The sequence below is a fragment of the Lingula anatina genome, chromosome 2 (genome assembly GCF_051362555.1).
Source record: "Lingula anatina isolate TDL-2025a chromosome 2, LinAna3.0, whole genome shotgun sequence".
Classification (NCBI taxonomy): Eukaryota; Metazoa; Brachiopoda; class Lingulata; order Lingulida; family Lingulidae; genus Lingula; species Lingula anatina.
The window spans coordinates 40228459-40255158 of record NC_141768.1 but is presented as its reverse complement, the minus strand read 5'-3'; the positions used below and the strand labels follow the sequence as shown (position 1 = coordinate 40255158).

Here is a 26700-nt window from a genome sequence, read left to right as displayed (position 1 = left end):
AGAAGAAAATGTGCATTCATATTTTCTCAGTAATACAGAGTTGGCAGCAGGCCCACGCACAGACACAGCAGACATCTCAGTAATAATCAACTGACAAATAGCAGATATCAATATTTTCACGCAAATCGTGCTTTGTGTTTGGAGATCTTTAGGTTATCATGTTCTGCTAAAATTAAAAACTTGATATTTTTGTGGTAAAAACTGAATTCTGACACAGGAAGTGTAGATAACTGAAATATCAGTATGCCTTTTTCATGCCAGATTAAAGATTCATTTTCTATGTCTTGTTGAGGTATCAACATGATACTCAATTATTCCTGAACGTGTGATGTACATCTGTATTATTTTAAATGCCTATCATAAAAACATGGTTTCCTAATCATCTTGTGAGGTTGTGTCAGTTTTTGTTCTTGCCCATGGTACTGATTCATCCCCTTATCTTTAGGGTATGTGTTTCATGTGAAAGGAAATTAGGTAAGTGATTATCATGTTTCTTACTTAAATCCCATGGGTTTTCATTTTGATGAATATTCAATATTCTTAGATTATTGAAGATAATTAATGACAATAGTTCATATGAGTTGTCAAGCTCTACAGATTTCTAGCGGTTGCTATACGGTATTATGCCAAACAGTTCAAACAAAATCAATTAATTTTTTTAAAAATGCTTTTAGCGAATACTGCAATGAAAACTTTTGAAAATTTTTTTGATGTTTTGGACCATCCGCTAAAACTTCCATGTTACCAGGAGTATATTAAAACAATTCAAATAGGCAAAATATTGTAATTTCCATCTATTTACTTTCCCCACCTAAAATTGTTTCATAATAAGAAAAGTGACAACATACCCTTAGCTCTGACAGGTGTAGGAAACAGTACCTGTTCACTTATTTTTGAAACTGGTAGCATAGATGGACTCAAACCATTTATGTTATTATGTTATTAAGATGAATGTCTGGTCTGACGTCTACTTGGGCCCTACAAATTTTAAAGGGATAACAACTGTTTGTAAGACATTAATACATGGTAAACAACTCATAAAAATATAATGAATTCTATTTTACCACCAGAAAGGTGGTTTAATCAATGATTCTGGAATTTGTGCTTGCCATCACGTCACGTGTCCACCATAGATGGCCATACTCTGTAATAATCTCTTAAGAGAATATAACAAAAAACCAAAATTTTCGGGAAAAAAAAACAGGGATTAACTTTGAATGTGGTAATGGATTCATTAACAATTGGTATGGGAAAATTGTCCTTTATCCTAGGAAAATCCTCTATTTTTTGGCCAATATGAACAGTTGTTATCCCTTTAATATGTGAACCGAACTCAACCAGAAGTTTAAAATTTATTTTATCAGATCAGAAATGCTTTAAGTTGCAGAGTCTGCTTGAAATCAAAATTCGACCACCCCTGTCAAAGAATACCAGTTGTTACTCAAAGTTAATCCTATCACCTTAAATTATGTCATATAAATTGTATTAATAAAAGGCAATCTAATGGGTCTACTTGTGACAATAGACTCGTCTTGTGGTCACTATTCACTGATTTTTTTATTCACTCTTATACAGAACACTAGCTGTGCGCTGGTCCCAGTACAAGTTGAGAACCCTGTTGATACAAACTGAATGAAAATGGACATTCCAAAGTAATATTTTTCACAAAACCGATATGCCTGAATTTGATGCAAAACAAAACAAACACATGGTTTATTTTTTAGAATATTAGAGGCTGGCCTGATCTGGTTTGCTAATTTTATCTTTCTCAGCATTCCTAGTGCAAACCACAGATATATGAAGAGGGTACCATTAAGGGAGGAGGGGGGGGTGACAGGAATGGGGTTCTTCATGGATTGTGCTAAATATATGAACGTTTCATGAGGAAGGAAAAAAATATGCAGTGGGACCCTCTATAAAGCTTCACCTTTCATGACCATATAAGTTACTGTATATGCCCAAAAGTTGATAAGGATAACATCATTTTTATTGTAACCAAATCAGTTTGCATTTTAGGTGAACAGCTCACATGTTTGACAGATTTTGGCAGTGGTCAGCATTTGGGGCCTAGAAGTCTGGGTTGATCTTATTTCTCTTTCTGTGGAATGATTGTAGTAAACATGGGGTCTGGGGGTATCATACTTCAACTACGTATTCCTTTCTGCATATATATCTCAGTTTATTATTTATTTATTTGGTTGTATTGATCGCACCATTCAGATTGTTTAAGCAACTGCCGTATATAGTTCTGAAATCCAAAGCACTTATATATTGACCAAAAGATTATCACATCGACCAAATGTAGTTTCATTTTGGACGCCAATTAATTTCTGTTTTGTGGTGGAAGTTATTGACCCAAAGGTTTAAGTGATGCTCATCTAACACAATTAACAGGCTTTGATTATTCCTTTTTCCTAGAAAATAGTTCTTTGACATCATGGTAAGGCATATGGACGTGGACTGTACATTTACTAACCATGTCAAAGTATCATGTTTGCCATCCTCCTGGGAAATTAATTCTAAATTGCTGAATATTTGATTAGATATTTTGATTGGGTACTTATGAAAATTGAACTTGTTGGCAGAGCTGAGGCTACACAGTTTTCTTGGAGAAAGGTGAAGAGAGATATGCATGTAGGGGTGTCCCTGTGAGAGATCAGATGTAGTTAGTAGTGCTGATAGTGCCTAGACTCTCATTTCACCTACTTATATGCCTTAATCAGAAACTGTCAGTCCCAGCAAAAATTTAGACCGATAGAAAATTGTGCTCAGTTGCTTTGAGGGTTTAGCAACGATTTTAAGAGCTTCCATTTTAGATTTAAGGACAGTCCAGCAGAAATTACATCAATTTAGCAAATATATCTTTATCTGCTAATCCCAGTGTCCAGCTGTTTTAAAAGTTTTAAGCATGTCTGTGTTATTTATAATTTTCACTTGAAGTTAAAGCACATGGAAGTTCTGAGAGGGATATGTTATGTTAGTTTAAGTGTAGAGTACTAGTATGAGGGTGTTCAAGGCAACCTCCTCACAATCAGAGATTATTAAATGTTGAGTTAATTATACATTTTATTCAGAAAGTGAGTATCTGCCAGTCAGAGTCAAAGCAGAGAAAAAGCATTTGATTTATGCTTTTATAGTGTTTTGGGTGTATTTCCTAAGTTTCTAAGACCCTAAGTTGACATTTCTTCTTAGGTATGGAAAATACACCAGGCAGCTCCTTTATCAGAATAACATTGATTGTAAAACATTTATGAAAGGGCACTAGTGTCACATCCTTTTGCAGCACATTAAAGCTGACACAATTAAAGTTGAATTATACTGCTGGTCACTGGATGATGAAATCTGCGCCATCCATATTTGGTGTATTTGTATTCACGTTTATAGAGAAATGAAGAAATATCGAGGATTCCTCAGTTAAATGGCTCATGATCAGTATATATACATGATCCTTAGGTGACTTTTTAGACCACATATGTTTTTGTACTGAGTTTCTCAAGGTGAATGCATCCCCATTGGTTAGTGACATCCAAGGTCTGCCGATTTAGTACCATTCAACAAGCAAACCTGCTTTAAAGTTTGCACTAGTCTTTGCATGTATTGTTGCATGTCAGTTTTGTCTTAATAAGAAAAGCAAGTAGGAAAAGTAGCACATTCCAGGAAAAGATTATGTCACTGATTTAAGATCAGACAAAAATCTCTGTTTTGCATGTTATTGGTTTCCTTTTAACCCAGCTAGGGCTTATGCAGCCAGATACTTTTTCCTCTGGTTTCAATACACTTCCCTGGATTGAATACACTTCTGTCATACATTTCTCACCTATAATTGTTACATGCATTATTAAATATCATTGAGCTAAGTAGAGTGGTAGCTGTCAGATAACAGATAGGAATGGTTTGGTAATGATGAAAAGTCTCCATTTCTGTCCAGTCTCTCCCTGTAGCCATTTAACCATTTTTCCAAACTGCCACTTAAGCAAACAAATCCCCAATACTAATTAACCATTACCCACAACCATTCAATTGTCTGACCCCCAAAATGGTTCAACCATTCTCCCCACTGCCATTCAACTCCCATTCCCACCTAAACCATTTAACTACCATCTCCACAACCATTCAACCAGTCTTCCCACAACCATTCAACTGCCATCCCCACAACCATTCTGGGGTAGCGCTAGCAATTTTTTTTGCTTAGCCATATCACCACATTTTTGTCAATTTGTTATCAAAATGGTTACATTTTGTCAAAAACATGTCAAATCAAGCCCTTTTTCTTTAGCCAATTTAAGTACGTTTTAGCATTTGGCTAAATAGCGCTACCCCAGCTTCAGACATTCCCCCATCCCTTCAATTTTTTCCTGTCTGATCAATGCACTCTTCATTACAACTGTGTGGGACCTGGATGTCTAGGCAGCAGAGCTGTTATGCAGCTTTGTGCATCCAAATTGACAATAATCGAGCAAAAAGCAATACACTTGATACATTCCTGTCATTGTGACAAAGTGGGTTACTGGTAAACTAGGCAAACACAAGCTCCACAATGGTTGAAAATTGATAAAGACGTATTATTTATTCAAGAATGACAAACAAATGTAAGAAGAGATGCACCATTGCAGCATGTCCACAAAAACAGTACTTATTTTAAACTTGTGCACATGGTTATTAAGGCAATATATATTTATATTATTGAATGGATTATTGTAAGAGAATAAAGTGATAAATTGTTAAAGAAGTTGGAATGAGTTTACCATCACTACAAATGAAATATATATGTATATACACACTGTGTCAAACAAAGTGACTAACCTGATCTAAATTAAGAAACACATCTAGAAGAGTTTACAAGAAAGATTCACAAAGGTTTTGTCTTGATTTCACAGATTGCGTCTCTATGGTAACATGTTTTATGTCAATAAATGTGTATATATAATTGTGTATTAAGCAAGTCAAAGTCATTGTGTGCTATATTGCCTAATATTGATGGCAAAGATGGATGACAAAGAACCAAGCATATGTCTGATAAGTTTCATCTCAGTTGCAAGAGACGAACACTAGCAATGAACACTTATCACTTGAATGGGCTATTTGTTATTTTTTAAGGGGAAGGGGTGCATGTACACATCTTAATGAAAAGATTAATGATGAAAAGATAAAACTTTGTATCTGTGACATAAATTGCTATATATACCATCTTCAGATTCTTTTTCTAAATCTTACAACCCTGAGTTTTTGTGAGACCAAGACCTAAATTGAAAGTGCCTTTGTACCAAGAGGTGAACCCAAATGTGTGGTATACATTGTTCACTTGGAGATGTTTTGAATAATTTAAATCTAGTTTAGCCAAATGGGGAATGTTTTTCTAATGTCAACTACCTTGGAATGGTAATTAGGGATATAAGTTATGATTTTTTCAACATTGGTAATAAAGGGGATTTGCTTTGGGTTGAGGTTTCAAATAATCTGTGGTTTGCAAGAAGAAAAAAGTGTATGAGGTAGCCACATCAACGGCACTAAATTAATGGTATAGTTGCTGGAATTTTCCCTTTCTGAAGTTTTCTTAGAAACCTGCCGTAGTTTGTACGAAGTAAACTTGGCTGTCAATTACTTAGACCCCATTCCCATAGATTTTAGATCGATATATCCCTGTGGGGAGTCTCACTAGATTACTGTCAGCTTAGCCGGCTTAAGCATCTGTCCCGCCTACTAAAAGCTGTAAGTGGGTAATTAACTTGGCTGACTGCAATTTAGCGTGAACCCCCAGGGAGTTAGGTCGATCTAAATCTAAATCTCTGGGAATGCACCCTTAGACTTCAAATAAATCAAACAATAATATTACAGAGATTAAAAATTGTAAAAGTGGTTTATCACACAATCAAAATTTTAAGTGTTTTGTGTCACAACCATGATTATTATCTAACACAATTCCACCCATGAAACTCCTTGTTTGCCTTACGGAAATTAAATAACAGCTAAGCTGTCTGTTAACCAAGCAATGTCTTATGATTATGAATACTTATAAATGTGTATTTATATGTGCATGTCCACACAACACAACTGAATTGCATATTTAGAAAGATGAAACTTATTACATGTATCTAGACAATGTTTACACATCTTCTTGACCTAATTTTTTGTTTAAAATTGCCAAAGGTCCGACTCCGCCTTGGAAACCGCTGCTGCTGCCATTTTGAAAAATGGCTTGCCTTGATGTATCATGCAGTTGTTTTTGCATCATAAGTAAGGATATTTTGTTATTTTGAAGGAAATCTTTCATGGAAATCATCTCCCCTGATCCCCGTCTTGAGTAGTCACTGTCATAATTTGAATCTACATCTGTAGAATCACTCTTTTTTGTTGCTCGTTGCAGGTGACCAGGAGTGATTGCATTCCTTCTTGGACGGGGCTTGGGGCGTGGTTGGCATGTCTTGCAGTCCAGCTTACGAATCAGCCAGTTGAGAACTTGCTTTATCACAATAGAAATCACATTAAAAAGGCTGTAAATGCAACAGCAACCTAAAACAATTAAGATGAAGTTCATGAATCTATAAATGTGAACATTTATGTTTTGATAATCAGCTGACTGACTGACAACAAGGTCACCAAATCCAATTGTTGCAAAGGTAACAAAACAGAAGTAGATGGCCTCGAAGTAGGTCCATTGTTCTACTGGATGATAGAGTGCAGAGGCACAGCACGCAATGACAATGGCCCCCAGCATTAATATCAGCATCACCCAGTACACAGACGGTTTCCATGAATCCAAGTTGTCCTCCGAACCCTGAGAACCACGGCGGCCATTTTTGTCCTTGGTTAGTAGTCCTTTGCGTCGTAGATCGTGTTCATGTATACGTCTTAAGACATATGCCAAGAATGTTATGATCCTTTCAAGGAACAAGTTGAAGAATAGAATTGCACCTGCACAACCAAGGAATCCATAGAATATCAGGATTATTTTGCCAGCCATTGTCCTTGGAGTCGTCATCCCGAATCCTGAAAAATTGCAAATATATTAGATTTTCATTGGTGTTTTTTTATATCCTATCTTTAAATAATATATATATATATATATATCAATTGGTCATTTATTCGCTTTTACATTTAAGTATGGCAGTTTCGTTGCCACTGTGTTATTCATTACTATATGATGCAATATAACCATACCAAAAGAAGAATGTTTTACCCATTTAAGCAGTTTCTGCATCTTAATTTGTGATGTATTTGTGTATACAGAAAAAAATTAAATAAAAGCAGTTTTCTACTCTGTGATGTATAGATTATTTTCAATTTAACAGATTGCCCGTTTAATGCAGTTACCATGTTAGAAAAGTGATGAGTGCACTTTGAGATAATTGTTTTATGGTGAATAGCAGTTCTGAGCAGTTGAAGCTGCTTATACTGTCTGATACGAACTTGACCGCACACTTTAGCATTATTTGTGGTTTAAGTATATATAAGTTTGTTAAGGTGATAAATGTGCTTATTTATTACAATTTACTTTTTCCTTGTTGGAAGGTTATGCATTGCTGTAATGTCACAGTGCTTGTTGATGTTGAAAGTATATAAATCGATATCTTCCTGATCTTGGATATATTAAAAATATCATTTTCTGAACTTGAAGACGTTTGCGTATTGTTAGGAAAGGGGGGGGGGCAGTAAAACCGAAAATGTCGCCAATCTTCATTTGTGCAATGAATACTAGAAACTTCATTACGCATCAACCAAAGACCGGGTTGCGTAGGGTAGGACAGGGCAGAAATAGAGCTCCAGAGCTACTTGCTTAAGCCCAAGCACGTGTTCAATTGCCAGCCCGGTTGGTGGAGATCCAGCGAGAGGGATGGAACGGAAGCTCAGGGATCCACATGGCAGTGAAAACGTTTCCGTTTGGTCAAAATAGAAAGGAGCACCGACAAACCTAAAACAAAATATCGTAATCTGTGGCTTTGTGTGAAACGTTTTGACTGCCTTGTACCGGAAAACTCGACAGTGTTTAGATTTTTTTATTATATTTATATAGTATATTATGCAATCTGAAATGGGCTTTTCCGGTTTTGCTGGCCCTCGAGAGTAAGAATTTGCATTTTTGTGCGACAAATCTCATAAGTGTGTACTGATTCAAGGGAACAGGTTTGAGTACGTCTCGGAGTCTCAAGGCGACGAAACCATTATCGGTTAGGAATCTTCAAATTATCATGCAAAATCATGGCAAGAAACGGCGTAGGAACTCCTCTTCAGGTCCCTGAGGCGTTTTGACAAATACCAAACCTGTTTGTTGCTGAAGTCTCCACATAAATGTAAAACCGCCTAAAAAACGCCTTGGCAGTGTAAGTAGTTTTATCCATAACAACAATGGGGCTATTTCGCTCCAAAGAAACTTTCCTTTTTGTAAAAAAAAAAAAAAAAAAAAAAAAGAAATGTTAAATTCGTGGAGTTTCTACAGTAGACTTCTCAGAATTCGCCCCCTTATAATTCTAAATGTTGTTTTTCCTTAACGAGTCGTATGGAACATAGGGACATAGTTTTCTTCCTTAAAACAAGCTGAAATTTATTGAAAACTAGGGATTGTGCGTAACTGGAACAAATCAGCTGGCCCCAAAACGTCAGAGTTCTGCAGAGTCTGGTGCATATAAAGTTAACGTTATGTTATCGATAATCATGATTACGTCATTATCATACCACTTCTCTAAATATCAGAACTGCGTTTTTGTCATATAAAAAAAACAAGATCATGCATCATGGGGACTATGATGGTGATAGATAGTAATAATGCGTTACTTTCAGGAACCAAATATTGAAAAAGAATCGTCTGGTAAAAACATTACTGGTTTGTTGTTTTTCAGGCAATGAAATGGAGTTGCAGTATAAAGAGTATCGAAAGTGCAGTCAAAACCTTATCGCTCTAAATATCAACCCTCTATACTACCAGGGCCACACAGTAGAGGATTGAGTCATGAATTGACCAAAACCAAATCTGTGAATATGTCAAGTGAAAATCAATCTGTAGCTTGGTAGAGGGTACTGAAAGTTCACTTCTTTGCCTCACAGATGTTTAAAAAGTAAACTATAGAAACTGTATAAAAGTGAACAACATGAAACATTCCGGGCATGATCAGAACACACAGGGCCTACTCCTAGCCAAGTTTGCATCCAAATGATCAATTTCTAGCAAGTTCGTTCAATTGCGGTTATTTGGGGCAAACGCTTGTACAATAAAAGACCATCTCCAGTGAAACAGACGCCCACGAACCATATTGTCTCAATGTAGAGCAAACATACTAGTAGACATGCTGATTCTGTATGTCCAATATATATTCTTTTACTTATTGACTTATTTATCTTCTGCAAGAGTTCCCGCTTATTTTTTTCGGCAAAAAAGGGTAAAACTTAAAGACGCTTTCGATTGTGCTCCCTGGTCAGCCTCTTAACTTGTTGATAAAGCAAAGCGTAAACTTTTTATCTTCAGTACAAAAAAGTCCGCACGTGTAGTCTTAAGCCGACCTATTAAGCCGAAGAAAATAATGATGTATAAACCGTCATTAATGTTCATCTTTCTAAAATTAGTTTCATTAATCAGCGGCGTATTTGTGCACAGGCTTATTATCATTTTGTTTTGGAGGTAATTTTCGCAATTAAACCTCGTCAAAAAATTTCAGACTAATCTGATTTCCTTATAGTAAGGGTTTTCCTTATGACCATTTGAGAGCTCAGTACGTGGATAATGGCTATTTATACAATTACATGTAAAATTTTGTACTGAATGCCCCTATCATTTTTTCGTCTTCTAACGGTACTCAGCATACCAGCATGCAGTTTTGGGCAAGTATTAAACTGACATGCAAAATTGTAATTTTGGCGAACGGTTCTAAGGAAAATAATATCAATATGTTTCGTTTCCTACATACAAGTCTCGTTGAATGTGTAGAAATGGAGATAAAACGCTAAGTCACAATGTCGGCTTTTCTGTTAGTCCACAAATTGACTTGTAAATTTAGGGACGTGGTCTTTATACCAGATGCAACTGGTATTCTCAGCTGTTTTTGTTACACGTCTGTCCGAACACTTTGTTTTCTACGGGTTGAGGATTTAGTCTCTTAAGGCCCAGAAACTTCAACACGCGAAGAAATTTACCTCAAATAAATACAATTTAGGAGCTTTAATCTAGTATCTTATCCATGCTAGATAGCCTTGAACATAAGCTTCGAGTCTGTGCGACATCGATTCCGGGCAAGTTAAGCCCAGAGAGAGAAATGTAAAGAGATTTTCTACGAGATACTCTACTTTAGTTGCTAATCTAGTAGACTAATGTTCACTATTCACGAAAGAATGGCCGCCACCTACGGCAGCACAGCCTGTCAAGGAACCGCGCATGCTGCAGGTGCGCCCTGAAGCTTGGCGTGTGGTTCTTTGTAGAATGTAGTTAACATAAGGCTACTGCTTGAGGCTGCAGGCAATTCTGCTGGGAATTCGTTGTCAGGGAACAAGACAGCAGTCCCTTAAAAGAAAGAGGTCGAAAATCTGCTGATGCGTATTCTTGAAAACAGGCAGTTTTGATGTTCATGTCAGTGATTATATGTACAAACATTTTTAATTTCCACATTAATGTGATCTGAGTGTATTTTAACGAAAAAGGAAAACAATTGCGAGAATGGGGGCAATTTTAACATAAAATAACATGTTTTCGACATTTTGCATAATGAAACATGCAGAAAATGAATGAATGGTTTGGAAAAAATTAATTATATTAGAAACATTTTAAACGTATTTTAGAGTGATACTCAGTACAGTAAGATGTTGTATCTTTAGTTTGGCCAGGGGCAAATGTACATTGGAATAGAAGCTAAGTGCATTTATTTCCTCTGTGAAATATTAGATTTCAACGCACGAGTGGTGAATCCGGTCACCTTTCCTTACATTCAGACCTACTTTCTTAAAGTAAATAATACTAAGTTGCACATTCTTCATGAAAATGTGATTATCGTCTATACAAACGCTGTGACTGTCTGGAAGAAGGTCATTACCCATGAGACCATAAATCTAGAAAATCTGGCATAGCGCTTTTGGGTTACGATTCTTTGGGGGTGTGTTTGGTGCCAAAGCTATCCAGTCAAAAGTCGTATGCGCCGGAGGTACTGTTATGGAGTAGTGTCTGGTATAATATTACTTTCATTGAATTATGGCGGAAAGCTTTTTTAAGAAACATAAAAAACATTAATGTTAATCAGAAAAAATAACTCTCAGCAACAAATCTACCACACAAAAAGTATTTACATGCCAATTTGAAATCTAATCTAATTCCGTGTCAAGCTTCTAGATTACCAAGCCGTCAACATGAGACCTTGGCAGAAAGGCTATTTAGCCGCTGACAGTCCCCATGTGTTTTCATAAGAATGTGTTGACCATTCTCTCGTGATGTTACTGACTGCGTGGAAAAGGCCACGAAAAGATCAGATGAAATAAGTGGGCGTCCTCGACGTTCGCTCCAACACGTGAGGCGCCGCCACAAATGACACATAAAAACGTGACAGGAAGTAATGGCCAATGTCCTCTGGAAATAATTTCTGCGGTCTGTGATATCCCAGCAAACAGAACATTATTATATAGTTACTATCATCATCATCATCATCATTCTATTTTCGGCTCGTTTCGTTTTATAAACGTTACCGTAATTGTGGTAACGTTATAAAAAACGTCCTATGGTCTGTGGTATATTCATTACGTGTTATAAAATATATTTTAAGTGCTGGACGACATTTACAACATTTCGACCACTAAACTGAGTTATAATTATATCTTTTACTCAAATGGATTTCTGTCACAGGTTAGATATAATGTCATAAGATCTCGTTGTCAATGCAACATGAAAATAAACATATACGTGTAATATACGACGACAACATACATAAATTTATTTCGTTGTCGTATTATTCGACAACTTCACCATCTCATGTTGATTGGGTGGAATTTAAGTGATGTTGTAAGATAGAAGTGACACATTTTCGAGTTTGGTTTTATTTTTAAAATGTATTCGATACCGCGTCATGGATTCGGTGACATGGTTTTTGTATGTTGTGATCAGACTGCTACCAATGAATTTCGATGTATTTGCCACTGCTAACGAGTGTTAGTTCGTGCTGGAATCATAGCTATTCTACGTTGAATAACTATATCCTTTTTGGAAAATTAATATTAAAAAAACTAAGTTTATGTTTTGTTATTTCGTGTTTACTGATAGTGTGTGAGGAAACCAACACCTGTTTTACAAAGAAGAGCCAAATGTTACAATTGAGCGCTTTGAAATGCTTTGACCATATCTTAACAGGAAGGTTAGTCATGGTGATCTTTGCAAGTTTATTGAATGACTTGAAAATATTTCTGCTTTCAAGTATTGTGTTTCTTTTGCATGTTGCTTGCGGTCCATCGTTGTCATTTCCTCTTGGGTAATTAACTCACATGTTCCAACTTTCATATCAAATCCCGCTGTGCATTATTTCTGGTGCAAGAACTGTTTCATCAACGTTAGGGATGTTTGAATGATATGAACACACACTGCTGTTCATCAATACCTTGATTCATTCAATGCGTGTGATGTCATTGCCAATATAGTATAATTCTGATTATATTGCAGCGGGTTTTTTCCATATAAGAAAACTGTTTGCAAGCGTAATATGGGGAATATAACTTCAATATTGTCACGATGAATAAAATGAAATGTCATTTATGTATTTATTCTGTTACTCCAGGCTTGCGACAGCGTAAAGAACTGGGATTGGGCCACTTTAACAATGATGACGGCGCCAGGTACAATGAAGATAAGTAATATGTAATCGGATTCGACAAATAATCGTAAGCAAGTTCTGGAAAAAACGCATCACCAAAGAAACATATTAAAATTTATAAACATACATAGCAAAACGTGTTTCTCCAATATAAAAGAATTGACAGAAGGCATTTTATTTTATTTCTATCTACAAAACTACCTATAGGTAAAACATACGCAAAATAAGACAGAATCTGTTATGTTTAGGTCACTGTCCTTTGATGTTTCTATATGAAATGGAAATCAAGCCAAGCGGTTTTCAGATAATCATATCTTGGTTATCAAATGTCAGGCTATTTACCAATTAGGTGCTTCTTACTTTATTATCACGCTGCGCGTGGGTGGCTCACCCCCAACAATATGGATTGGCAGAAAAGACGCGCGAATAATTTCCTGTTTATGTGAAATAAATTAGCTAATCCATGTCATGTTTAACCGAGTTCTTATGCACGACTTGTCTCAGTTAGGAGCACTTAAAAATTGAGGTATGTATATGACGTTACACCGGGTTTGCAAACACACAAATGAAAACGTGTGCACTCTTTGCCTGTGTATTTATTATTCATGCTATAACATTACGTGATTTTATTACTCAACATTATTCAATACTACATAATAACTCAACACCATTTCTTTCAGTAGAAGAACTTTTCAATAAAAGCAGCCGTCACCTGCCAAGTTTCGAACACCACATTTGTGCTTGCCCTTTACTTATGCTTTCGCTTGTGTTAATGAGGAGACATCAATTGTTTTGATGCCAAGGGATTGGCACAGATCATCACTGAAATATTGTATAAATCGATACAAGATCTGACAGGACGACAACGTTGGTAATTGGTTCCAAACGGTTACTCTTTTCTGTCACGGTGAAATAACGATTCGAACGCCGATAACCTGGTAATTGGTTTTTATGGTTGACTAGCTCAGTTCTGTAAATGCCTATAATATTCTGATAAATGCGTCTTTCCGTGGCGTCACTGTCACCGTTGCAGTTTAACACATACTCGTTCGGTTCAAAGCTGCCATATCGTATTTTTGTTCATTCTGTATTTTAAAAATTACCATTTTTGTGGTATTATTAATGTCTGTATCGTTCACCCCATAAAAAGCAAACCAGAAGATTTTTATAGGTGCTGGAAATTAAAATGCCGAGCAAAGGATACAGAATCCCAAGGGGGCAAAAAAATATTTAGAAATTCGGTATTGTACGCGCATGTGAAAAGTGTTTATGTATGCGTTTTCGTTTTTGAACATGTGTTGAATCGAAGTGACCATCATTTAGATCGCATAGACTTAAACCTGTTAATCTCAATTCAAAATATGTGTTCAAAATCATTTTTGTCTTCACTCCTTTACGCAGCCTCTTCAGATGGTATGGAAGAGAAAATAACTCAATTATAGGGAAATTCTTTTTTTTGTCTATGTAACCATTATCTCCCATATCCTTCCACTAAATTAATTTTGATAATAAAGTAGTCGAACTTCTCCATAAGTTTCAGCTTTGGTATGTAATTGCTAGCATAGGCGTTTAATGTCCGATAATAATGTACAGTATTTTTCTGGTACAGTGTCTACTTGTTGGCGATAGTCCATTTTGCCCCCCCCCCCCCCCCCCCATTGCATGCAGTGGGTGATTCGATATTTAGATATATTTTCACATTTCCAGAACAATCTTGAGAAGCTTGAGATTATCTGCAAACTAACGTAAAGAAATAAAAAATTCGAATTAGCCTTAATTGCAGAATGATTTTCGTTTCTTTCAGTTAACATGCATGAAAATTCAGTTCTTACAATTGAGAATTGCCTATTGCGTTTGAATATTAGAGATTTCACTATCTTCCTGTCATATGACTCTGTCACATTTTCTTTCAAGTGTACACGTTGTGCACAAAATATGGCTAAGCACGACACTTCTGAGAAATCGGTCAAACACTCTACCATCATCTTGATCAATACCACCTGCGTGTAAATTTGTCCACAAACGTGATCGTAGTTAATTAGTGACCTAGTTTTGAATTTCAAGTGCTGGGTCTTGACGTCATGGACATTATCACAGCTGTAGTGTTTGCGCACAGGCGAGTGCTGAACGCCCTTAACAAAGCATTCGTTGTCGGCTCAAGTGATTTTTTTAAAGAAGAATATTCTTGACCATCCATTAGTGCTATGATATTTATAATTACGAGTATGTATGACTTCTTTTCACAAACCGCAATTTTATAAGAATTAAAGATAAGGAGTTACGTTCACGCTCAGTATATGCATAATGTCATAACTAAATACTATGGATAGCTATAAAATACGTGTCTCTTCAGCACTCTTAGTCCGGTAAAATTGAATTGTAGAATAGTACTGTCCGTAAGTTATCATATTAAATAGCATATTATCTTTTGCCACCATTTGTTTTGGGTGTATCAAGACAAGGCAATCAGATAGTTTTGAAGACCTTTACTTAATCACAGGATAAACTTTGTAGATGATGGCACAACATAATGGTAAGCGTTGACCTTCCACAGATAACAGATATTGGATTGCTCTTAAGGATCGGGTCGCGAACTACAGCATGGTGTGGGAACCTGATCGACAATTCATCAACAGCCGTCAAGTGTTACTCTAACATTTATGCAGGAATCGATTATATATTCTAACTTATGCTTACTTCCGTTTATATGATACTCGCTTTTTGACGTCAGATAAGTTTTTTTATATAGCGGTTATTCACAATGCAGCACTGTAATATTTGTAAAACCCAACCAAAATATATATTTTGGAGTGGCCCAAGGACTTGGTCAACATGTTTGCTTTCGTTTGCCTTCACTGTGTGTGCAGTAGAGTTGCAATAGCAAAATTGAAATACAAGGTAATCGTAGTTAATAACTCCCTATCGCACTTTGTATTAGAGGCAAATGCTCTATTGAAATAGGGGATTCCTTTTTTCAATAAATTCTGACCACAATGGCCTCTTATGGGACGTACTTGTAAATTGTCAAGTTGATTTCAGGTCGCCCTCTTCATTGACAATGATTCAGTGCCTCAAAATAAGGAAGGCGCTGATGTGTTTACTGTGACAAAAATAGTCCCCCTGAGGCATGCTCAACCTCTTGAAGGTTTTTTATTCATTCATCGTAGAATTAACACTCTGATACACAGCCTATTTAAATGCTTCACACCACTACCTCGCTTTTCCATTTCTGTCGAGTCAGAGTGCACGATGATGTGATAGTTAGATACTGAATCATTGTCAATGAAGAGGGCGACCTGAAATCAGCTTGACAATTTGCACTTAGTTGTCAGCCAAGATCTCTTTTTACGTCATTGTGTGAAACATACCGTCAAACAACACACTGTCCAAAATTACCAGTCACACTAGAGAACCAGCTAAAAATAGCAAAATGTTATAATATGGTTTCACATTGTACCACTCGCGTACTGCTAGATATATATGGCTTTATTATAATAAGCATTGGAATTATTAATTCATAATCTGCATTAATATCGCCAAAGCATCGCCAGTCTTTTGTAGCTCATTTAGATGATATGAAAGCGACGGAACGTATTTCGTTGCCACCTTGTGGCAGTGTCGTGAAGGCCACCTTGGGGCAGGGACGTGACAGCTGTCTTGTGGCGGTGTCGTGACATAACCATGATATCATAGTGGTAAAGCCCTGCCTACGATTATTTCCTCTGAAGACTTAAAAGAGACATGAATCGAAGAGCTTGAGTAAATAATCATGTAGTCTTTAAAGAGAATATGGATTGAAAGGGTTGAATAAACAGAGACATTCTCTATGACAAATACGAAATTGCGTGATGCGTCAATAACACATAAAAAACCGTACAAAATGTATTGAGGCATCATTAAAGTAAATATCAGAAAAGTAGAGATATGGATCTTTCTAAAGTGCGCTAAAAAGCTGGTTTATATTTGCACTCAGAGCTTTCAGAGTTGACATTAGATGTTCCAGCCAGTGACTGCAATCAGTAGACTTAACCTCGGACAATTTACGTTCATAATAGTGGCATTGTGTGTGCCACTGATGGATGTATGCTTCATCCAGGTGTGAGTATAAAACCTGGCTCTCATAACGCTGTCATCAACGAACAGTGTAATGAAAAATAAAATACCGGTCATTATTTTACCTCACAGGTGTCCAATGATATAGGCACAGAGGCAGTTAGGATATGGAATTGTTTTGTGAGGAAAGGTGGATTTCCTGCACGTGTGGGGATATTGTCCTACATGTGGCGTTCAAAGCAATTATCTGCATGTTACGAAACACAGCTTTTATTATCGCCCAGCTTGCAATTTGCTTAGATTTTGCTGTCTGTAGTCATCTTTCTAAAAATAATTTCTGCAAATTTTTGTGATTGATAATTTCCCCTGTAACAGTACGGAAGTTGGCATTGATAGTCCCTCTGCTTTAGGCTCCGCTCAACTTCTACAGGTTATAAGGGCTGCGATTCTATAATAATTGCTTCTCTTCCTAAAGCTCGATCAATTCTAGCGTACCATTACCTGTTTAAAGAGTAAATTTAAACAGATAGGTTTTTGGTATTTACAATGACTCATTTCGACTTCAAGAGGAAATAAAAGCAATGATATGAATGCATTTCTAAAAGATTGTACAGATGAGAGAGGCGGCGCAGGTAATCAGGCTGTTACGTATGAAAATGACTGATTATGAGCTAAAGGAGTCATCTACAAGAACAAAAATCAATTTTTCAGAATCCGAAGAGAATATATACAAGTCGTAACAGTAAACTGTGTAAGTTTTTGAAATAAAGAACACGGATTGTTGTCTGATTTTTAAGTACAGATGCTTTGAGAAGAAAATAAAAAATAAATAAGAAAAAAAGCCTAAGTGGGTCACATGTAGGCTATGCCTTAAGCGAAAAGACAGACAGATCAACAGGGAAGACATAAAGAAAGAAGAAAGAAAAGGAACGAAAGAAAATATTGTGAAGATTGAAAATCTGTGTGAAACAGTTTAAAGTTGACACTCCATTTCAATATTTATGAAGTACCTCTAATCAAAAGGGAAAAGTATACCGTAAGAGTAGAGAAAATATTTCTGATGTGTCAGCGTCAGATAAAAAACAAAACAACAAAATATGTAGAGAAGACGAGGACTTTAGTGAAGGGATAAAACCTAACACGATCAGGCTCTTATTAAACATGTGATTACGTAATATAAATGATTACGCTGTGTGAATATAATTGGATTCCCAGTAAATCTTACACAATCTCCTGTCAAACTCAACCGCAATACGGTAGAAGAGGACTACCAGTAGTTTATCAAGAACAGGAACCTGTGATGACGAAATGAAAGGATATTTCAAAACCAAAGCTAGGCTTAAGATGAGAGATCTGGATTATTTAAAGAAAGTGTGTACGCATTTGAAGGACATCGCTTGCCTGTCTAAACCAAGGAGGCTTAGTAAAACCGACGTGACTATAAAAAGACATTTCCCAGCAATTTTCAGAGCGCAGAAGGATACAATGTATCAAATGTATCACACCTATACATATATCTGCGTGATATTATATGATATAATATAGTATGGGATAACTACTTTACACCTCGTATACAGTCCTCTAACTTATCCAGTAAGAGAGCTGAACTCGGATGGACTTGGACATATGTTCTTTTTCGCTGCTCCACCAGGCACGTTTGTTTATCAATGCACAGTGCTATAAAACCTCTTGATGACGAGGGGGCGTCTCGATAGTCCGAAGGTTCATTGGTCCGAAGGTTCATTGGTCCGAAAATTCGTAAATTTTTCATCAGATTTTCAACAAAAAGGTTCATTGGTCCGAAGGTTCATTAGTCCGAAAATTAAAGGTCCATTGGTCCGAAGGTTCATTAGTCCGAAGGTTCGATAGTCCGAAGGTTCGATAGTCCGAAGGTTCATTAGTCCGAAGGTTCGATAGTCCGAAACATTTTAAGATGTTCTTCGATTTTAAGAATTATAATTACAAACGGAATCTAAGGGTGCGTTCCCAACGAAACTATCATTCTACGTAGATTGATCCAACTCCACCAGGATTCTCACTGTATGCAATCAGATTAGCAATCCTGGAGCTGCTAGGGGGTGATTAACTTTCGTGTGAACTCAGCTTCTAGAATCTTTATCATTTCGTTTTGAGTGCGACCGAAACGCACGTGAAAATTATCCATATAGGTCGTATTGTTTCCGTGAACTACTCTTTACAATGTGGGGAAGTTTGGGGATATGCAATGGCTACCCTTTCCAACTCATGAACACGATACATGTTTCACATGAAATATTGAATAAAGATTGGAACGCATAAAATGAGAGGACGCCTATAATGACATTTTCTTACGATGTCTTAAGATACTATGATTAGAATTCAAATTCTTCTAACCTACACATTTCTTAAATTATGTAAAAGTTATAGAATAATTGCATTTCCAAACAAACTATGTTGTTGTTCGCACAGCCCACTCCCCTACCCTCCCCCCCCAACCCCCCTAACCCCCCCCCCAAAAAAAAAAAAAAAAAAAAAAAAAAACAGCCGTTCCGCCAGCAGTATTGTATTACTCATAGGGATGAGGATGAATTAACTGGAGTGTAAACTTGGCATATAAACAAAAATTACGAGCATTTACGAAAACAAGCTTTTCCCTTACTAGGCCTTTAAACATAAAAATTGTATCAGAATACAGTAATATGCTCAAATATCCACAAATAGTAATACATATTTAATTCCACCCCCTCTTCCCCAGCAATACTGAAGGTGCTGAAACGTTTATAATCTGAATAGAAATGTGGCAACGCCATATCAACCCGGTGGGCCTATTTATTTATTTATTTATTTATTTATTTATTAAACGTAAAATACAAGTGAGAAGGCAGTTTGAACATGTTGAAATATTCTAAAACAGTTAAACTTCTAATCTGATGAACAACATCAAAAATGCTGTCTTTGTAACAAATTCATTTAAACGAAGAAAAACGTACTCTGCAAAAAGTAGATACACTTGTGACTCGTGAGAAAATTTCCATTTGATTTTACAAAATAAACCTTTGCAGTTAAATATCGTCAACTTCCAATCCCATGAAAAACATCAAGATCTGTTTTTTTTTTTTTTTTTTTTTTTTTTTTGTAACTAATGTAATATGCTAGTATTGACGTTATTTTTGCCCGTGCAGACCTAACTTTTAAAACCTCTACCAGGGCGACTGATAGATTTTTTACAGATATTCACAGATGTGTCTCTAGATAAATAGGTGGTCATTTTGAGACACCAACAATTTTCGGGGCCCTTTAGCGGGCCCCAGATCCTACGCCAAGGGGGGTGGGGGTTTGCAACCGCAGACCCCCCTTCAAATAATCTTGGATCCGCCCCTGTACATGTAATTCACTATACACTTATACAGCGGGCCTACATTCGGACTATCGAACCTTCGGACTATCGAACCTTCGGACTAATGAACCTTCGGACCAATGAACCTTCGGACTATCGAACCTTCGGACCAATGAACCTTCAATGCACATTCGGACCATTGAACCTTCGGACCAATGAACCTTCGGACTATTGAACCTTCGGACTATCGCTACGGCCCCGATGACGAAACTTGGAAGTGAATTATGAAATGGTTTCTGAAATTTAAAGAAATCACTCCATGTGCAAATTGATACCTTTGCCCAGGTGTTTAAAGAAGCTATTACAGTTACGGATGACAATAAATACACGCGCCCGCGCGTGCGCCCGTGTGTGTGTGTGTGTGTGTGATAGAAAGAGAGAAAGCGTGATCAAATGATTGACTTCCATTTTGTGCAACATACTTTCTGTTGCTTGTTTGGATCTATTCACTTCAAATAATTGGTAATATCTCTAAATTTACTTCGACACTTCAGAAGATCAAACTTTATTCTCAAAAAGATCAATGAATTCCTGGAATTATTTACTTATATTATTTCAAATATATCTAATACCGTCAAAACTGTCTGGATGGAAAATATTTTACAGACCATGGGGAGATAAATAGATAAAAAAAAAAAGATACATAGAGAGATTATTAGATAGATAGAGAGATAGATAGACAGACAGTGGAAAAACACAGAGAAAAACATACATAAGTAAAATAAACATAGAGACGAAAGTTTAAAATACTGTTGAACATATTTGAATATATTTGTATTATAAAATTAATAAACGCCACGAGCGCCTGTTTGCTACATGGATGTGTCAATGACTGGGCTGCAGTTAAGTCATGGTTTGGCGAAAGAATGTCATAAATTGGTTTAATTGTTGCGAGGTTCTGTTTGTTTCTGGAAGCAAGCATTGGCGGAAATATTCCTTATTACAAAAAGAAAATTTGTTTGATGCTTTCAGAAAACCTCTGTAAATAAATGGACTTCTGGTGACACACAGCGAAACCTTCAATTACTCCTGTCATCCAATACTATGCTCCTACAATCAACAATTTCATTGTAGAATATAATGTTACCCGTTATTGTTATTCTCCATGACAACGAAATTAACAATCCCCTGGTGATCAAATGAAACCGGTCAGGCTAAAAATGTTTCTGTTTATTACCATTTTAGTGTTCTTATTTGTCTTTACCAAAGGCTTTAGAAACTATACAACTTTACATGTAGTTTCCATTTTGTAAGAAGTCCAGTTTTCCTCTATCGAATACAGTTAATATGAGCATGGAAATATTTCAGGTTACAGAAATGGAATATTATAGACCGCGTTCACAACCAGTTAATCCGCGGACCAACTAGTCTGCGGATCAAATATGGCGCGACCCACTTGTGTGCCGAAAGTTAATTGGTCAGCCCCTGCTGTGACGGCACGCGTGGGAGGTGGGAATCTCTTGCCAAGTGCGCGCCATATTTGACCTGGGGACTAGTTAGACCGTGGATCAACTGGTTGTGAACGCGGCCATATTTATCGGCCTGGATAACTTCTTGTTACACGGACCCGTTTTTGACAACAGGCTTTCCTAAATTTTAAATAAGCTATCTAAGTTTTTTTCCAAATGAAATATTTCTAGTATTATGCTACATCATTACTCGTGTGGCACCTATGGAATCTGTCAGTTCAAAGTTATCTTTATAGCAAGAGTTGTATCTTTTTGCTAATTAAGGAGACAAATTACAAGTTTACGTTTTTCTCTACGACTTCCCCTTTTCTAACTCAAACTTTTATCACTGCCTTTCTTTCATTTGAAACTAAATAAAGACCGGATTAATTTGAAAAGCGAACGAACAATTCTGTGTTAAATGGCTTGGATATACGAACTTGATTCTATTAGTTTAAAATGAAACGTTGTGCAATGCAATCAATTGAGATTGAGCTGATTGGAACGATGCGCGATGAAATATTTAGGCGGCTTATGTGATTATGTACGTACGATCAAACGTCTTAATGTAATGATACAATTCACAACAACAATTGCCAAATATAGTGTTTGGATGGCTGTTTGCATATTGCCGTTTTCAGCTCTCAATTCACTGATCATTTGCATTGTGGTTTCTCTTACTGGATAGATAAGTAAGAGAGAAAAAAAACCCAGTAATGATAGGCCTACGAGGTCTTCAGAAAGTGCGGTTTCGCCACAGCACGCTTTGCAAACAACACCTTATATGAAATAGCTATCAGGGACCATTGTCACGTCCTCCATGTACTCACAATAGACGTAGCTTTCACACATGCATCATTAGGAAATTCTGCTCCACCACCAACAAAAGAAGAGAAGAGCCACACAATAACACAATGGTAACTTGATATCATTTATAGACATAGATCTGAGGGTTAATATTTGAACTTATTAATTAAATAGTGACACATGTAACAGATGTATCAAAGCTTTGATAACCATGCGGTCCAGAATAAATGCCAAAGATGCACGGAAATAAATAATACGATAGGTGCTCTGCATTTGAAAGGATTCAACAACCGTTCACAAATATCATTCATAACGAAGGCGGAGAAGGATGCGTATTGGTTGTCAAATGAAAGAGAAATACTATTTGAGTCTGATATAATTTTTGACAAAAAAAAAAAAAAAAAAAAAAAAAAAAAAAACAGTCTCAGGTGAATATTGATAACAGACTGTGAGGTAGCCCTTGAATTAGATGATGTTCATTATATTATATTATATTATTTCTAAATGAAGGTATGATTTGTATCAGATAAAAATGTTCCAAATACCACGAGATCAATTCTATCCCATGGCGTAAATTCGTAAATTCGATCTGATAAGCAAAACTTTTTTTATTTCCTTGTCACAATTACGATAGGAGACGAAGTAATTTTATGGCGTAATATGAGTTAGTTATTTATAGGTATTTTTTACCTTATATTATCTGTCTTTACGGGTATAAATTTAACTACTAGCCATACGTATATTGTTGAAAATCCAATGTACTACAAAGCCACCCTTGCCATTTTATAACACGCGAAATCAGTTGAAAAAAAAAGATCGATATAGAAAAAGCTTTGATGACAACTGATACAACGTTTCATTATATAAATTTACGTTAAAATGGAATGTGTTATCTAATTAAATGCATACTCATGGCCAGAATCTTTACATTGGGTGTAAAGCTTGAGAGTCGCAGAGGAATGTCTGAGAATTATATATATATATATATATATATATATATATATATATATATATATATTTTTTTTTTATTATTATTCACATTCAGGTATTTTAAAACGGAGTCCTCTTGTTGTTTTGCTTTGGTCCTTACATTATGCAAAAATGTGAATATTGTCTGAAATACCAAAATAAGCATCTTGGAACAACCAGTCACAGTTTTAATTTTCAAAACCACGCAGATAACCCGAACGAAAACAACGAAGTTGACAGGCAGGCATACCTGTAAATATAATTGTTAGAAGTTGCATGTAGACAGGGTTCATTTGTGTAAAACCCTTGATTCATTACTTGATGGTAATTTTTGTTAGCGTTTGTAAAGTAAGTATAGTTTCGATGATTGCAAACTTCTTCATTTTTGGTCTCCGAATCTGCACGCCTAACAGATAACTGAGAAGTGGAAAGGGTAGTCGGCGATGGGTCAGAAACTCCAACTTAAAGTACACAATACGGCTTGAGAAGTCAACATATTTCGCTCTAAGCATCACAGCATTACAAAGGCGCACAGTAATCTTTTCCGTTATGCTAAAAAGTGCGCTAAATATAATAGCAGTCGGCATGACGCGTTAAAATTACGTGCGTTTAAAAAATATCCTGTTTTGTTCTTCATCCGAGCGGTGTTATTACATTCCTTATAGCTAAGAATGATACCAGCGGTTAAGGATCGGACTAGCGCACTGTTTTTACTTATACTTACAAAAAGCTTTTACGGGCCATATTTGATCTAACATTTTGTCATGCAAATTTTAAATTACGATGATCGATAATGACACAATTGTTACTTCTTGACGGAGTTTTGAGATTGTTTTTGTTTTGATTAATGAAACTATGCCATGATAGCCATGGTGCTGAAACATCAAATTAGAATTTTGACCATGTGGAAATACCGTACATAAGTAACACTTAGGGGAAATGGCCATTTGACTGCTACTCAATCAAAACTCTGTAAACTGTCATTATTTTAGAAGCAAATACATCTTTTTCGTGTAAGCTGCAAAAAAAAACTATAATGCAATTAAAAGACATAAAGACACGGGCGGACTTTTCTTATTTCTTCTTATGATGTAAGTGACCTCTAATTGACGACTTTATGGTGGTCAGAAATACACTTCATTTCCACGGAGAGGTTTATACGAAACCGGTCTCCAAAAATTCTATATTGATATAAGTACCCAAAACCAGGTGAAAAAATACCTGTGATTTAATTTGAATTAATTGTTTAAGAACAAAGGGGGCAGTTTTCCGTATTACAATAAAAATAGCTGTATAGTTGGTTATTCCTATGTGAATTATGCTCTGTTAAAATGATTTTGACTGCACTGGTTGTAAAAAGTAACCAAACTTGGCATCCGGCATAGAGGCTGATATTGGCAAAACACGGCAGTGAGGTATGCTCGGACAAAACGAACGCAAAAGGAAACGACAAAAACTTGGGACATTTCTTTGAGTGGACGAAAAAGAGAACTCGGCATTAAGAATTAATGCATAATTAAAAAAGGACCCATCTCAATTTGTAGAATACAGCATTTTCCATCAGTAAATAGTCACATTTACAGTGAGTTCGTATATTTGACTCTCACATAGGGATGACATTTGATTATCTCCTGATTTTAAAAGAATTTCATAGATACCACCGATATCCTACTTTACCAAAAAAAAACGGAATTCCTACTTAAGACCACAACATGTTAAATGTTGTCAACGAAACTATTCATTCCCTCGTTCCCATGGATGTACACTCTGTTGTCATGGCAACTGAACTAGCGGATTCGCATTAAATCTAAGAGCAGATGTAGACAAGCAAACCGACACCACTCAATTAATGTATTGTCATTATTCACGTTCAAACGGGCAAATTGGGCGTTTTAATTATATTGGACACGGACAAGAGCCGCCATCAATACAGGTATTATGATATAAACTTTGTGAGTCGAAAAAATGTCCTGTCTCCATATAACTCAATAAAATATTGAAGAGCGTCTCTTTGAATGATGAAAGAAGCAAATTTGTATTTATCAGGGCTAAACAACAGGTGTGTGTATTGTTATGTAAATAGTAACATATGTCGACTTACCTATTGTGGACACTACGGTTCCAACGAAATAAAACGAGCCAGCAAAATCCCATCTTTCTCTCTTATTTTGAACATAACCAAAAGAGGTGGCCTCCTCATGTTTCGATAAGAGTTCTTCCAAATCAGTTGTGTTTATTTTATCACCATATCTGTCTAAGAAATTCTGATAAGTTTTACTCCATTCTTGCCTTTTGTTTGCCTCCAAATCGTGCTCTAGAAGCATGAAGAGAGATGCACCAAACAGCATGTAAATAACCATTACGAACGCTAACAGAATAAAACGGGCGTTATCTTCTCGTAAATGCAGTCTTGTGCAGCACCCCCGTTGTGCCATAGTGCGAGGTTTATCCATGGTTCCTATCAAAGAAATCTAAAGAGTAAATAATCTTACAAAAGTACAAAGTAACAGGCTCCTAGTGCCATCCTTGGGAGTTTCACTTCATCTCATACATCTGAAGCTTTCGCTCTTTGGATCGCGAGCGTAATGAAATTTGCCTAATTTTCCTTGGAACCGCTTTGGCAATTTTAAGCTTCGATCTGTTTCTTGGCGCTAGTATGATACAAGATTGATTTCTACCACCATAAGAAATCAATGGAGAACATGCCTATTTCTCCATATAGCCATCTGCTTCAACATCACCCATTCGCGCTCGGGTAGCTTCAAGACCGTCGCCCACCTGGTGTGCCTGGCAAATGGGTGATCTAATGAGGATGAAAACAGAGCAGAATAACTCAATAACGAATACTTCTTGTCATTTCTTGTGGCTAATCGTAAATAACCTTTGCGTGGTGGAACCTGTTGTATTTTTAACCACTTGTTTTGATTCCTATGATCCTTGATCGCTCTCGTTACATACGCATATTATGTTCCACTTCGGTTTTCTATTTCGATCACCTTGTCCACAGCAAAGTGGAATTTTTGAACACCTCGGTGAAAATTGCTTTTAAGACACGATGTTAACGATGTTTTGTGGACGCACAGTTTTCATAAGCCAGGCGGGTCTACCTGCCACTTCAGTTGCATTAATGCTGTCATATTCACAAATCCTCTTGGCCCGTCACTTAATGAAATTGTTTCCAGGCTCGATCGATAGATTATCTACATTTTCAAAGTGCTGGCGATAGGCTACAGGTAAAGAGAGATCTGCAGGAACTCTATTCGCTGAATTTCTGAGC

The 26700-nt window shown here is 36.4% G+C and overlaps 2 protein-coding genes across 4 annotated transcripts in view; one reads left to right on the top strand and one right to left on the bottom strand.

The window, feature by feature from the left end:
- Positions 1-12759, top strand: part of LOC106178767 (tubulin-folding cofactor B) — a 21182-nt gene extending 8423 nt beyond the window's left edge. Inside the window, exons 8-9 of one of the 3 annotated variants that reach the window (XR_015333242.1) lie at positions 6148-6234; positions 6365-7608. The gene's annotated coding sequence lies outside the window, so the exon portion shown is untranslated. Of the gene's footprint in view, positions 1-6147; positions 6235-6364; positions 7609-12734 lie in introns of those variants that run through there. The other 2 variants (XM_087006796.1, XM_013562086.3) reach the window with 2 other exon arrangements.
- LOC106178766 (potassium channel subfamily K member 13) lies at positions 4542-26700 on the bottom strand. The gene is made up of 2 exons (XM_013562085.2): positions 25525-26700; positions 4542-6987 (listed from the first exon to the last, which is right to left on the bottom strand). The coding sequence occupies exons 1-2, from the start codon at positions 25874-25876 to the stop codon at positions 6104-6106; spliced, it is 1236 nt and encodes a 411-aa protein (XP_013417539.1). The 5' UTR covers positions 25877-26700; the 3' UTR covers positions 4542-6103.

What these genes read in the sequence shown, in the direction of transcription:
- LOC106178766 (XM_013562085.2), bottom strand. Translation starts at nt 25,876, where the DNA reads ATGGATAAACCTCGCACTATGGCACAACGGGGGTGCTGCACAAGACTG. An exon ending in AACCGTAGTGTCCACAATAG is followed by an intron (nt 6,988 to 25,524) that starts GTAAGTCGACAT and finishes GCAATTTTTCAG; the next exon opens with GATTCGGGATGACGACTCCA.